This window comes from Crocodylus porosus, unplaced genomic scaffold (assembly GCF_001723895.1).
Source record: "Crocodylus porosus isolate Cpor-Errol unplaced genomic scaffold, CroPor_comp1, whole genome shotgun sequence".
Lineage (NCBI taxonomy): Eukaryota > Metazoa > Chordata > Crocodylia > Crocodylidae > Crocodylus > Crocodylus porosus.
The window spans coordinates 101,762,172-101,777,615 of NW_017728918.1; the positions used below are offsets into that span (position 1 = coordinate 101,762,172).

A 15,444-nucleotide genomic window follows, 5' to 3' on the forward strand; every position below is an offset into this window, starting at 1 on the left:
CTGATGAAGATGTTGAACAGTGCGGGCCCGAGGACTGAGCCCTGCAGAACCCGCTGCCCACGTCCTTCCAGGTTGAGAAGGACCCATCCACTACCACCCTCTGGGTGCAGCCCTCCAGCCAGTTGGTGACCCATTTGACTGTGTGGGTGTCTACACCACAGTTACACCACTTCCCAGAGTCCTGCTAGTTTTGGCTACCTAGATGGGATAGCATTGCCATTTTGCTTTTCAGACCAAGGCTATAAGCCTGAGTCCTGCTAATAGGTACTTTGCAAATCATACTTGAAGATATGGGAATAGGACGCCTGATACATGAATGTTTTTTGTACTTATTCTGCATACGACAACATGTAGTTATAGGTATATTTCTCATGAGAGTGAATTGTACTTCAAATAATACTGATTGGGACATTGTGGAAGTATGACACAGCAAAGCAATTATTAAAGGTCACCAACGAGTGATGGTGATTTCAAGAAATGCAATTTTTGTACTACAGTAAAAGCTCTGTTATCTGGCATCCCCTGGAAATGGGGGATGCCAAATAACAAAATATCCTGGTTAATTGAGCGACCCCTTGCCTGTTCATGCTGCCGCTCCTCCCACCGCGTCTGGAGCGTTGTTGCCCCTCCTGGAGGCTTTGTGGGCCCTGTGGGACAGGGAAGCAGGCCCCACGCAGCCTGTTATGCCCCCAGATTGTGGGGGCTCGGCAGTGCAGGCTGCTTTGCCCTGGGCAGTGGGGGCTCGGAGAAACTGGAAGTGCTATGGTGGGCACTTCTGGTTTCACTTTGCCTTACAAGCCGGCATGCCGGTTAACAGAGCATGCTGGCTTATAAGGTGTCAGATAACAGAAGTTTTACTGTATTAAAGAGAAAATTAATTACTTTGAAGACCCCTTTAAAAACATGGAAGTGAGGTAGCAACTCACTTGAAAAGCATGATAGTGAGGTAACAATTGTTCTGTGTTGCTAGCAAAAAGTGTGTTAAAAAACTCAAATCAAAACTCATGGCAGAGGTGATACCTTTTATTAGACCAACTAGATATTTGCCAAAACATTTTTTTTATTTCCAAGCTTTTGGGTACAGGCACCCTTCATCAGGCATAGGATATTGCAAAGACTATAAAAGTCCTACTAGGTAGAAATGAGAATTCATATTTCACAGGAGAGCTGCAGGTGTGGTAAAGTCTCCTGTTTGAAACAGTTCATTTTGTGCAGATTAGGCTCAGAGAAAAGTTGGAAAAGTCTTTTTACTTCAAAGTTGTGTGGTGGTAAGTAGGATGTAAAATTGTATTTCCTTCTGGTTATGATGTTTCATATTTCACAGAAGAGTGGAATGCAAATTAGCTCAAACAAAGGCTGGAGCAGGGTCTCAGGTTTCGGGTGGTAAATTTTGCTTCCTTCTTGTAAAATTATGAAGTTTTCATTTAAAGAATTTGGGCATTTAAAATATGTATGTGTATATGTATGTATCTATGAACTTTGCAGTAGGAGTGTAAATCAAAAACTAAGTAGGTCTTAAATTAATAGGTACCCCCAAACATTAAATTAAAATGCAAAGGTGAATACTACAGTTCCGCTTAATACTATTTAATGGTATCAATAATTCTAGCTATAATCAGTGTTTAAAAAGCTCACAATGGGGATAGATGCACAATCGGAATCTAGTGAACTCGTTAAAACTATTCTGTTTTGTGGGGCAAATGCAGATTAGAAATGTAGCCTCCAAGTTTAGTAGGGGAACAGTCTTCGTAAAATGGCACACTTCAGGGCTGAGATCCTTTTGTTACTGTTAAGTCATGTGTAACTCACTTTGTGGGCTAGAACCTTTGAGCTTTTTGAAGAATTGCCTTGTGTTTCAGACCTTCGTTTCAAAGAGAAAGTGCTCCTTGAAGTAAGCTATTCCTACAAGGGTTTTTACTATATGTGCTGCAGTGTGAATGGACTGTAATTATGTGCAAATGTACAACAAGCAATAGCCAAATTATTTCCATAACTTCTTTACAAGGCCACTGCGTTGAAATATTTGGATACTGGAAAAAAGATCACGTGTTTCTATGACTAAACCAAAGGAGCCACTATAATAGATTGTCTACCCTTCTACATTCCAAAAAGAATTAGTTTGCTAAACCTAACCATTTAGAAAGCAAAGGGGATTCATTGAAAGGTGTTTAAAATACTAGTGATCTGGGTTAAAATGGCAAAAGAGAAAATGTTAAAATGGAGTTAGAACTAGTTGCTATTCACATTATACCTTGGGCATTACTGTGGAGCAAAGTACTACTCAGATGGTGGATCTATGCAAGGCGTTTACTGCAGGACTGATTAATTCAATGCCTTGGCATGTACATATGTTCCCCTATTAGGGTGCAAGAAACTAATAAACCCCACAGCAGAGTAGTACTTGTAAATACGAGTACTACCCTGCTGCAGAGTTTTTTGCACGCAGCAGTGCACATGTAGACACTGACTTGGCTGGGTGAGGCATGAGGGTGCTTCAGTGCAGGGGCTGCCTGCCACCTAGCTCTGTACTGAAGCACCCTTGTGCCGCAGGCAGCACACTGAGTCAGGTTGGAGCAGCCCTGGGCTGGCAGGCTGACTCTCAGAGCCCCTTGCCAGCCAGGGCTGCTCCACCTGGGCTCCGTGTGTGCTGCATATGAATAAACTCTGGAGCTGATAGTTTGGAGTTAATTTCTTATGGGTAAATATTCAAACAGCATACCCAGGAGCAAAAAAACTCTGGTGCTTGTTTATTTCTGTGCACTAATTGCACTTGTAGATGCACCCAGAGACAGTGGAATAATACCTAAACATTTTGTAATAAGTTAGGAACAGAATTCTAACCTTATTTTATTTCTTGACTTTTTAAAGAAGAGTGAATTTTTGTTTGGGAATCTCATAATTGTTGCCATTGAATTTAAGCAAAGAATATTTTGGTAGCATTCCATAGGGCATCTTGCAAGAGAGAGAGAACTTTACTGAGGCCCTCATTCAGGAAACATCTTGATTCAGAACAATACCTAAGAACATGTCTAAGCACTCTTCTGAATCTGGCTAAAATACAATGGGCAGAAGTAATCGCTGTGAAATAGGATGTTTTTTTATAAGGCATTATTTTTTTTGCTGAAAACTAATAGTTATGCAATTTCCAGGTCTATATTTGAACTGTGGGGTCATGGAAAATCTGCAGAAGAGCTGTATACATCTCTGAAAAACTACCCAGCAGAAAGAATGGTATGAATATCAAGAATATGGCTGATAAAATTCAGTCACTGAAGGTAGTATTGCAGGTTGTACTAACCAAAAGTGTTTTGTTTCATTTTAGCTTCCATATCTACAGTCAAATTCTACGTACAAAATAGGTATTCATACTTTTAACAAAACACTGACGCAGGTGGAGAAAATAAGAAAGATAGATGTAAGTGGATTTTTTTAAAGTAAAATTTACATATGTGTCATCAGTTTGTGCTAGTTCTAATAAATTAGGACACTTGTTATGGGATTTTTGAAAGCATCTAAGGGAGTTAGCCACCCAAACCCATTAAAATAGAATATGAGTTTGCTTCCTTCACACAAGACTTCTTTGAACATCTGAGCCTTTGCACTTTTTATAGAAGATCTCAGAACTTTTTGCTGTGAGGAGAAACAAATAGTGTTGTTCTAGTTGTACAGGCTAAGTTGACAGTTAGATCAGTGATCAAAATGGATAGCTAAAAATAGGCATATGACTTCTGAACACACTGTCCCTCTGGAAATTTGGCCATTTATGCAGATGTTTTATTGGGCATTTGTATTCAGAAAACTTTCAGTAGCTCACCCCAGTCCTACAATGAAGTAGTTGCAAAGCTGTGAATTATCTTCTGATAAACAGCTCTGTACTAAATCTGCTGGACCCTGTTTCCTACTCAAAATCATAATAGTGCTCTTATCAAGAACTGCCAGATGAGTGTTAGTGTTTATGTATTTCTGTTCTTTGTTACAGCAGTACTGACCGCTGTTACTTAAGACTGTAAAATATTTCCATTATAACCACTTATAATAAATAACTTTCTCAAATATTAATTTGTTGTGAATAAACTTTTCAGTATTAATGGTAATAATTTTTATTGGTGTTGGGTTGCAGTAAGCAAGATTGAGCAATATTTCTTCAGCTTTTTTTCAGTTATTGGGAAGTGTATGTGGTTAGGAGTGGGAGAACCCTTTTTTTATTAGTATGGCTAGAATTTTTCTAAGAGACTAGAGGAAATATGGCTATATTCAGAAACTTGATATATCCATACTTCCTACTGAGGTTTGGAATCTTTGGCTTGACTTGATTACAAAATATTTTTTAATATGAAAATTGTTTGATTAGTAAGCAACAAAATAAGCGGAGGCATGAACTTTAATAAAAAATTCAGTGTATTCTGGTGTAAAATTAGTCAGATTTCTTTGTGTCAGAGAGACACTAAAGCGTACAGTTTCACTTTTGGTAAATGTTAAAATCTTAAAACAAATGTTTTCTTGAATTTACTATTTTAAAATTTGCATCAACTTCCCCTTGCTTATACAGGCTTTAGAATTTTTACCATTTGGTGGGAAAGTGAACTTAAAGAATCCAGAGCATGTGTTCTGGATTTTGGAAGATTATGGAATGGATCCAAACAACATTCCAGAGGACCCTCTCCATTTGTATTTTGGTAGATGGGTGAGTAATAAATCTATTTATTTTAATTATCATCTAACACAAATTAATATATCCAGAAAAATACAAATCCTAGCATTATTTAAACTTCCTTTTAAAAAAAAATAAATGTAAAAAAAATTGAAACTTTTTATTTTTTAATAAATTTGATCAGTTTATCTCTGCCATTGTGTATAGGATTGGAAGGCCACAATTGTGGAGATTTCTTACCACAAATAGGAAAACGCAAGTTAATATATCAGGTAATTCAAAGGGTCAAGGTGTCTCTGAGAAGAGGAGAGTCATTGGGAGCATGATCAATTATGGTGTCTTTATTTTTCTATTTTTTCAGCAGCTCTAACAGTGCAAAGGACCTGATTAATCAGTCCCCACAGTTAATCTGCCCTTCAGCAGAAGCATGAAGCCCTGAAAGGCCCAGCTCTGCATTACTGGCCCGGAGTAGAACATGAGCGAGTGGAGGGGGATAGTTGTAACAGCATTTAGTGTTACATTTTCAGCTTTTCTGAACAGCTTCTTGAAACCATATGGAATTGTTTGCAAACTTGGAAGTCCTGATGCAGTGTTAACCCAGCTTCATGATTCATAGGAGCCCACAGTTAGTATTTCAGTAGGTTGTTCAAGAAACAAGAGCTACTTTTACTTTCCACCTCTCTCTGATGTGTGTTTTTATCTGAGGCTTGGGGTCTTTGTTTCTGAAGCTAAGAAGGGGATATTTGCACAACAGAACATTGGCAGTGCTGGTGGCCGCATCCACACTATCCAGTAAACGTAGCCATTTTTTTAAAGTGGCCGTGCCATGGCTATCTGACCTGTTTACATGAATTAAGCATATTCATTATAATTTTTCAGCTATGTTCACTTCATATTATGCCATTAGGTTTGTATCAGTACATTCTGGGAAACTGGCTGATTCTTTCATACTGTTTCAGCAGAAATGGTGCTTATGCTCTAAGTGTGCATTATGTGAGGAGGCATTTCTGTAATGACAACTGGAAGGAAAGAGAATCAGCCAACCTAGTGATATAGAGATGGTTAGGGGCCATGCCGCATAAACCAGTTTAAAGATCTGATTGCAGGAAGGCAGTTGTGAAAGCCTGTTTATCATTACCTGTCAATTACTGAGAGTATTGTCCAGGTCTGTCATTAATGTAAGATGGCTTTGATTTGTGGAGATGCTGTATATCACTCTGGTCTGAACTGTGGCGGTTCTCTGAAAGTGTTTAAATAGCAGCAGAACACAGACTTCTGTGGCTTGTTTACCTAGTTTGGCTAAAAATCAGTAAATGCTAAGATAGTGTTCCGACTTTGTTTGTGCCTGTGGCTCCTCCCCAACCTGTGTTAGAAATAAGAAAATTGAAAGTTAGAGGAAAAAAATCCTAAAAGTAAATTATCGTTTGAAGCTGGTGTGCTTGCCGGCAGTCCCTTCTATCTGGCTGTGGGACCTCTAACATTTTTTGAAAATTGATTTTCATCTGCCCCTTGCTGCCTGTCAAAGATGACAGGCAGCCAGCAGCAGCGGGACCCAGCGGGAGCCTGTGGCTAAGCAGCAAAGCCAACTGGGTTCCCCCACAGCCCCTGCTCCCCTCCCCCCCTCAGCCCCAAACCAGAACCCTCTACAGCTTCTGGCCTTGTGTACCCTCACCCCTCTCCCTCCATCTGAGCGGACAGTAAGGCAAGATTGGACTGTGGGAGGGACGCACCACTGGGACAGCCCAGTGGTCGGGAGCCCTTTGGTGCTTCCTGGGCCAAGCTAGAAGCGGGGGTGGGGGGGGCTGGAAGGTGGGAGTAGTGGGGGGGACAGGTGGAGTGGGGAGAGGCAGGGGCCACGGAGAGTGGTGTAGGGCGGGGCGGGGGCTTCAGGGAATGGCGGGAGCATGTGCCACTCAGCTGCTTCTGCTCACTGGTGCCAACCTGGCCGGGCCCATCTTGTCCTGAGTGGCATGCAGCAAAGCAGTGGTTGGGCTGGCTTTCCTGCATATTGCACAGGACGGGACAGGCCTGGCCAGGTTGACACCGGCGAGGAGGAGAAGAGGCTCAGCTGGTTGAGCCAAGCGCTGCTCAGGACCAGCTTGGCCCGCCCAAAGCGGTATGCAGCTCAGCCATGCCTTCCCTTACCTCTGCCAGCCTTGTCCCAAGAGGCACGTAGCTCAGCCACTGCATCTCCTTGCTGGCGCCTCCTGGCTGGGCCCAGTTTGTCCTGAGTGGCATATTGGGCTGGGCCAGCTTTGCTGTTGAGCTGCGTGCAGCTTTCCTGCAGTGCTTGAGATGGACTGGGCCGGACCCAGCCGGGTTGACGCTATTGAGGCAAAGCCATGGCAGAGCTTGTGTCGAGCAGTACACAAGGAAGCGACATACAGCTCAGTTCAGCTGGCTCAGTCACCACTTCTCTTTGCTGGTGCCAACCTGGCCGGGGCCTTCCTGTCCTGAGCAGCACGCAGCAAATCCAACCCAGCTGCTTTTTCCCTGCATGCTGCTCAGAATGCGATGGGCCCAGCCAGGTTGGCACCGGCAAGAAGCAGTGATTGAGCCACATGCCACTTGGGACTGGATGGGCCAGGCTGGCGGAGGTAAGTGTGCAGCCGTGCCCAGAGCCCCGGAGGCTCCCGCCGCGGCCCAGGGGATTCTGTTCCACTTGCACTGTGCCCAGTGTGCATAGAGGCTGAGCTGGGAGCCCCCCCAAGCCTGATGTCCTGCCCCTGCCAGGTAGTGTCTTCTCGCAGGCAAGGCAGTTGTGCCCCATCCCACAGAGTTGTGTGGGCTAGGCTGGGCTCCACTTTGGGTGCCACTGTGGCCCAAGCCTGTGGAGCACTGGGACAGCCCCTGCTCCCCTCCCAGCCCCATCTCTCCTCTGGCTGCCACCTTCCCAAGGGCCTGGCCTGGCCAGGCCAGCGTACCCGCAGTGCCTCCCTCTGCACCTGCCTCTCCCCCCTATGAAATTTTATTTATTGTCATCAAGTTTAGAATTTTTAGAAAACCTGGTATTTACCATAAAAAGAAACATTTATGATTATTAACTATATTAATAATAGAGTGCATCCTGCCATATACCCCTCCCCCCACCCTAGTTTTGGGTTTTTTTGGCATGCCAGCACTCCAGCACCTTACAAGGTAGACATTGTGGTTTTTTCGGCACTCTGGCCAAAAAAGATTGCCTACTCCGACATAAACCATGTGACAGAGTGTAACGTCCAGTTCCAAGGCCATACTACCCCCTCCCAAAAGGAGTACTTCTGGGGGCAAGGGGGCAAAGGACAGGGGTTAGGGGGGAGGACTTCTGGCCATAAGATGGCGACCAGGGGACAGGGCAGCTAAGGGGCAGGGCTACCCACGTAGCCCTCAACAGCTCACCAAAATTCGTGAATCGGCCCTCCAGCCGAAATAATTACCCATCCCTGGTTTAAACCTATGTTTTTGAATGTGATTGGAAGGCCAGTTCAGCTGGGACCTTTGTGAGAGTGCTTATGCTAAGCAAGGCCTAGCATTAAGAACAATGCACTAAAACTCCCAGAATGCTTCAAGGAGGTTGAGGAGTTAGCGATTGACATTTTGGTAATCACCTTCTGACCCTTAGATGAAAATGCTGACCTTCTGACCCTTGGACAATGATAAAAATTGCGAGCAAGCAGCTTATATTGTTAAAACAGGAAACCGCATGGCTAAACCGCAATGACAAAAAATAACCGCATATTATGTAAGCCTTGACCTTTTAACCCTGCTAAAGACAGCAAAACTTATAGAAACATAAAGGTCATTGAGAATTAACATAAGCAGCGTAAAAATTATAGTACAGAGCGTATCACCTGATATTATAATATAGATACGTTAACTAAATAATCAATAGAAGTAAGAATTAGAAATACATATGTCTATGTGTTATCATATATAAGTAATGGTAAAGTTATGTTAGATGCCTCACTGTCAGAATGGGGACAGTTTTGTATCTTTTGTCTAAAAAAAGATAAGGGACTCCTTTTAAATGAGCTGTTGACCAGTTCTGAGACTACTGAATCAGGCAGCCGCACCTAGCCTCCGGGTTAGAAAGCAAGGACTTGATTTGGGAACCTCATGAACCAACAGACCCCCTTTAGTTTATGGCTTTGTGAAACAATAAAAGTTTTAAATTGAACATCCAGGTCTGAGCCTGTGCTTAATTCAGTCCTTATATAATTTGGCATCAAACTCACACAACCTTAATGTGAAGCTAGCATTGTATATATGTCTAACCATGCATTTTCATTCCTTAACATCTTTGAAATTTTGTAAATTTAACCTTACTTCAGAATTTGCTAGACTTTACAATGGCTGGTTTTGGCAAGAGCCCTACAATTTGTTTCACCTTTAGTTACTGCTGTTTCCTCAACCTAAAGTCTGTCATGGTAACTTTCTGTCTGGGAATTGTAATGGTAGACCATCTCTTCCTAAGACAAGAATCTCAATTTTACTTTTTCAGTGAACTTAACCCCGGTGCTGGGAAGAGAATGAAGCGTGTCTGCTGTTTTAATTGTGGGGGAGTGTAACATATTCCGGTATTCCTGTTGTTTCTAAAGATATTTCTAAAGACTCTGTCTTTCTCTTTTAATGTGTTTACAGATTGCTGATGGCCAAAGGGAGCTTATTGAATCGTACAGTGTAAAAAAAAGGCATTTTATTGGGAACACGAGCATGGATACCTGCTTATCTTTCATTATGGCAAACCATGCAAGAGTAAAAGCAAATGATGTCGTGTTTGATCCATTTGTGGGAACAGGTAACTTTTTTTCCTGCTGTGGGGATAAAATAAAAAAAATACTTTGCTTGTGGGTGTTAAATAAAAAATAAGGACCTACCAAATGCACGATTTTGTGACTTTCATGGAAACCAAAAGTTCAGGGACCGCAAAAAAAACCAGGAAAAGGGTGGGGGGAGGAGCTGTAAACAGAGGTGGGAAGCACTAAATCCTGAACCACAGGGGAAAGGTGGGGGGAGATTTTCACAGTGGAGCATAAGTGCCACCCTCTTCCCATGCCTCTGCCAGTTCTGCCCCTCCCTGGAGATTGACCATCTGTCAATCTCCAGAGAGGGGCAGGAGGGTTCCTCTTGATTGGCCAAGGAACCCCAGAAGTCCCACCCCTATCCTAGCCACCTGTCAATTTCTAGAGCACGGCGGGATTCTGGGGTCCCTTGGTCAATCAGAAGCATGGGGGCCCCCCAGCATGCTCCACTGTGAAAATGGTGCCTGATACCATGCCAGGATCGCAAAATCCAGAGGCAGCCTCTGTGAATTAAGTAGGACCCTAATAAATAAACTGTTTTGGGCCATGGACAGTCTTTTTTGTTTCATAGGGCTGGTGCTTGTAGTTTCAGAAGACTTGGATCATTTTGTTAAAAAGGTAAAACAAAGTCTCTTGATTCTTGATGTCCCTCTTATCATTTTTCTAACAATGCTACTAGAAAAATGAGAAGAGGTAAACAAAAAAATCAAGATTCTGGATCCCAGTTCAGGTGTCACTTACTTGCATAGGTTTCTAAACAACTTTTGAAAACAGAATTTAGGCTTTGAAGCCCCCCAAGCTTTTGAGAATGCTGCCCCGTAATATTTTGAAGAGGTGTCATTAGGACAGTTGTGAAGGTTTAATGGTAACCCTAACAATATATGCCATTATAGCTGTTAGAGCATAATTTTCAAGGCTGAAAATAAGTTCTTTCTCATCTGGTTTCTTGAAACAACGTAACAGAATTGTAGATATTTTCTTTTCTGGCTTAGCTTTTTCTCTTAAGCCAGTAGGGGGAGCCCTTATTCCATTTTTTGCATCGTTGGCATGGGATGCAAGTAGATTTTCTTGAGACATACTTGTCCTGTCTGTAACTGAAATAGAATATCCTGTATGCTGGGATGTATTGTTTGATCACATATGAGTTTTTCTGTGAACTTTTATCAGGTTCTTGAAAGGAATAATAAAAGATATAAATGAAGAATGGTGAGGCATGTTACTTACCTGGATTTCACTAAGCTTTGATGGGTTAAGAAGACAATAGGTGAACTAGATACGATTTAAAGGTATTTTTTCTATTGCGTGAAAGGAGAAATTAATTCGGGTATCTGGAATAGTCCACAATTCGTGGCAACAAATCATTATTGAAAAAAATAGAGTAGGAGGCTCAGTTAGGCCTGCAGCTCTTTTCATCTGTTTGTGAAGTAGAAAATATCCTATGTGATGTCCATGCTTCCATACAATAGAGAAGGTTTGTTAGGTGCTTGTTTTATATCAGAATAATGTTTATTGACACACAGAACTTATCTGAGCACATAATAAATGCTTCTGAAATGTCTTTGTTTTTGTTCCTGTTTCCCCATGTGTGAGGAAAGGTTGAGGAAATATATTTCCTCATGTATGTGCATTCATCTTACTGCACTATTGGCATTTTTTAAAAAAGCTAAATGGATGCTGCAAGCCAGTTATTAGGAGAATTCACTTTCTTAGAGAATCAGATTTAGAGAACTGAGTAACAAGGGTAAATTGGAAGAGAGTTCATGCAGTAATGGTGACAGTACAGACATTCAAGACACATGCTGTATCATTAATCTTGTATACCATGTGATCTGGTTTAAAGTGACTTTTGCATAAAAGCCAGAAGCAATTTTATATTGGTATGAATTTTAACTTGCATTTTGATTACAAGGAACACAATAATACATGAGCCTGGAATTGAAGTGTATGATGATTGTAGGTTTCTGACAGTAATACATATGCTGTTACAGAATGTGTATGTGTGGGTACTGCACACGTGTGTATAGGAACTAACTGTACTTGAGAGTCTTTTTCATTTACTCAGACTTATTAGAGGAAATTCATAAATTCTAGATACTCAAGCTAAGAGAGGTCCCCAACAAGTCTCTGTAGTAGGCCAGAAAATGGTATTGTACCACTAGGAAATAACTTTTTCCATACAGTCAAAGTGATGTAGTGAATTCAAGCTTGTTAGTTTGGAGAGTAAGATATAAAAGACTTAAGGATAAATTTGCAAAAACTATTTCTAGTCAGATTCTTTGCTTAGCTGAGATTTGATTCCTGCCCCTATTTTTTTCCCCCTGATTTTTAAAAAGAGAAGCCAGATTAAAACAGCTTTGCAACATTCTCTTTTCTTGGGCCAAGTACATTTTTGATAGTGAATAAAATTTCTGACCTGTTACAATGTTGGGCAATTAAACCTTGCTCTTGAGAGGAGAAATTCTTGTGATAAGGTTGAATTAAGAGGCATAGTTTCCATTATTGCAAAGCAGAATTTATAGTCCCTATCATTTCTTCTATGTAGTGTGTATGGACACTTAAACTGTGTAAGCTTTTCTGACACTTTTCACAGTTATGGAGAAGGCTCAGAACCTGGCAGAAAAAAATAAATCTTTTATCTGGGTACCATATGCTGCCATTCCAAACAATCTGTTTTTGTTGTCCAGAAATTTTTTACCGTAATTGAAAAAGGCTTGCTTTTGTTTGACAAATGAAAGCTGCTACAAAATTTGCAAATGGTTTTTCTCTTTGGTAGAATTTCTGTACGGTGGATACATAACTGGTTGGATGATTGTACTCAATGAGTAGTCGTCATTGCCTCAGTGTCTTGGTGGGAGATGTTGCAGACACTCCAGAGAGTAGGGCCAGAATCCAGATTGACCTGAATAGGCTGGAGAAAAGGTCTGCAATTAGTCAGATGAGATGGAACAAGGTCACTTGCAAAGTCCTGCACTTGAGATTGTATTTATGCATGCAATTATTCCGACTCATAAATAAATGAGTGGCTAGGCTGAAGTACTGCAGAGAAGGACCTAGGAGTTAAAGTAGACCATAAACTGATTATAAGCCAAAGGTGTGCTCTTGTTGCAAAAAAAAAAAAAAGCCAACAGTGTTCTGGGTTATATTAACAAGAGTGTCACTTGCAAGTCAAGGGAAGTGATTCTTCTGCTGTATTCATCACTGGTGAGACCTCACCTGGAGTATTGTGTCCAGTTTTGGGATCCACAGTTCATGAAGGATGTGGACAGTTTGGAAAGAGTCCGGCACAGAGCAGTAAAACTGATTAGGGTCCTGGGGGCAAGGCTTATGAAGAAAGGCTGAAAGAACTGGGGTTATTTAGTATGGAGAAGAGAAGCCTGAAGGGGGAATTTGAGAGCTCTGTTCAAAAACCTGAAGGGCAGTTATGGAGAGCATTGAATTGGGGTTTCCTCCATGGCTGTAGGGACAGGAGTAGGAGCAATGCTGTCAGGCTTCAGCAGGGGGAATATAGGGTGGGGATTAGGAGGAACTTTTTGACTATGAAAGTGATCAAGGGCTGGAATAGGGTATCTAGAAAAATTGTGGAATTTCCATCGTTAGACATTTTCAAGAGCAGATTATTCATAGATTTCATAGACACTAGGGCTGGAAGGGACCTCAGAAGATCATCGAGTCCAGCCCCTTGCCCCAAGGGCAGGAAGTCAGCAGGGATCATAGGATCCCAGCAAGATAAGCATCCAAACGTCTCTTGAAGGCATTCAAAGTAAATGCTTGAACCACCTTCGGCAGCAGTCTATTCCAAACCTTGGGGGCTCAGACAGTAAAGAAGGTCTTCCTTACGTCCAGCCTGAAACAGTCATGGAGGATTTTGTGACCGTTCGACCTTGTCATCCCTTGGGTTGCTCTGGTGAACAGAGGTTCCCCCAGATCCTGGTGAGCACCCCTAATAAACTTACAGGTGGCCACCAGCTCACCCCTGAGCCTGCGCTTTTCCAGGCTGAAGAGTCCCATGGCTCTCACTGTCTCATCATAACGTCTGTTTTCCTGACCCCTGATCATACGCGTGGTTCTCTTCTGCACTCTGAAGCCTTTTTTTGAAGTGTGAACGCAGTACTCCAGCTGTGGCCTCACCAAGGCTGAGTACAAGGGGAGAATGATGTCCTGGGATTTGCTTGGGAAGCATCCATGGATGCTAGCCAGCATTTTGCTCACTTTACTAGCCGTAGCATCATGTTCATCTTGTGGTCAATCATGACCCCCAAGTCCCTTTCCTCTGTAGTGCTAACCAGTGTAGCACTGCCGAGCCTATAAGGATGCTGCAGGTTTTTCCTCCTAAGGTGGAGAACCTTGCCTTTTTCGGTGTTGAACGCTATCAGGTTCTTGTCTGCCCATTTGCTGAGCCTGTCAAGGTCTGCCTGGGTCACCCTCCTGTTCTCAGGTGTGGATGCTTTACCCCAGAGTTTGGTGTTGTCGGCGAACTTGACCAGTCCGCTTCTGACACCAATCTCTACATCATTAATGAAGATGTTAAATAATATAGGCTCTAGGACAGAGCCTTGAGGGACCCCACTGGTCACAGTGCACCACAATGGTTGGCTTCCGTCAACCACCACCCTCTGCGCCCTACTGTGGAGCCAATTCCCCAGCCAGCAGATCGTGGTGAGGCCGAGGCCGCAGTTAGCCAGTTTTGCCAAGAGGTGATCATGGGATACCAGATGGAAGGCTTTTTTAAAGTCAAGATATATGACATCAATCTTTTCTCCCTTGTCCAGGTGATAGGTCACCTGGTTGTAAAAGGAAATAAGATTGGTCAAGCAAGACCTACCCACAACAAATCCAAGCTAGCTATCCCTCAGGAAGTTGCCATCGGCCAGTCTGTTGAGAATGGTCTCTTTGATAATCTTTTCCAAGACCTTCCCCAAGATAAAGGTCAGGCTGATGGGCCTGTAGATTAGACAGACACTTGGCAGGGATAGCTTAATCAGGGGCAATCCTGCGTTGAGTAGGAAGCAGAACTAGATGACCTTGTGAGGTCCCATTTTCCTATGATCTTGTCTTGGAGAATAATGGCATGATTCAAATCCCAGAGGGTAGCCAAATTTACTCCTGTAATAAGGAGTAAGGGAAATAGACCTCCCATTAAAAGGCACAATCATTCATTTATTAGATCCATCACCTAAAATGTTTCAAGGGCACAGTGAGGGTTTTTTTTTATACCCATTCTTTGCTTTTGTTTAACACAGTAGGTTAAGGTACAGATCAAATTAAGGTATTTAGCTTTATTATATCCATTAGGTACAGGGCATATTCAGACTCTGTAGAGTAAGAGACTTGTTGTTGTTAGTTTTTATATCTTTTGTATTCCTTTTTGTGATCAAGAAATATTTTTATTAGATGGGCAAAGGTCTTTTTCTCATTCTCTTCATAGGACTGGGTGGTATATCATACTTGGAGACAGGGCTAGCTAAATTTGTCTTGACTCTCTGGAGGCACTGCCCATTTGTTCTTTTGGATTGCAGATGAGAAGGGAAATAGGTGACTCCTTCAGGGTGAGTAACCTTGTTCTTCCCTCCTCCATTTTATAAGGAAGAGTGGTGGGCTGGGATCTCTTATTTTTCCTCTTTCCTTATTTTTAGTTGAATTTAGCTTAAGTTTAGGAATTTTTACGGTGCTGTGCAATATCTTTTAACATTTCATGTATGCTATGTATGCATTAAGAATGTTTAAGTAATGATGAGTGGTATTGGATAAATGTAGCAGTAGCAGGAGAGAAACTTCATTTTAGGTTTTTGGTTGATGTGAAAATCTATGTTATCCCCACAGAGAACCAGACCATGCATGCACCTTTGATTAACATGAGTAAATCTGACTTCAGTGGGCATATTTTTGTGTATTCATACTCAGCAAGGACACTCAGGGCTCAGTGTTTTGTGCTCTTATCCTATTTTTATTGTGGTGGGCATCTCCTTACTAACAATCTCAACTTAACAATGCAGTTCTTTGTGATAACAGTGT

General features: G+C 42.1%; 1 protein-coding gene across 1 annotated transcript in view; it reads left to right on the forward strand.

The window, feature by feature from the left end:
• The window catches only part of TRMT11 (tRNA methyltransferase 11 homolog), a 48,783-nt gene that overhangs the window by 6,524 nt on the left and 26,815 nt on the right, over nt 1-15,444 (forward strand). Inside the window, exons 4-7 of the mRNA XM_019537997.1 lie at nt 3,150-3,231; nt 3,323-3,415; nt 4,550-4,684; nt 9,272-9,428. Of these exons, the coding sequence (XP_019393542.1) occupies nt 3,150-3,231; nt 3,323-3,415; nt 4,550-4,684; nt 9,272-9,428 (467 nt within the window). The remainder of the gene's footprint in view (nt 1-3,149; nt 3,232-3,322; nt 3,416-4,549; nt 4,685-9,271; nt 9,429-15,444) is intronic.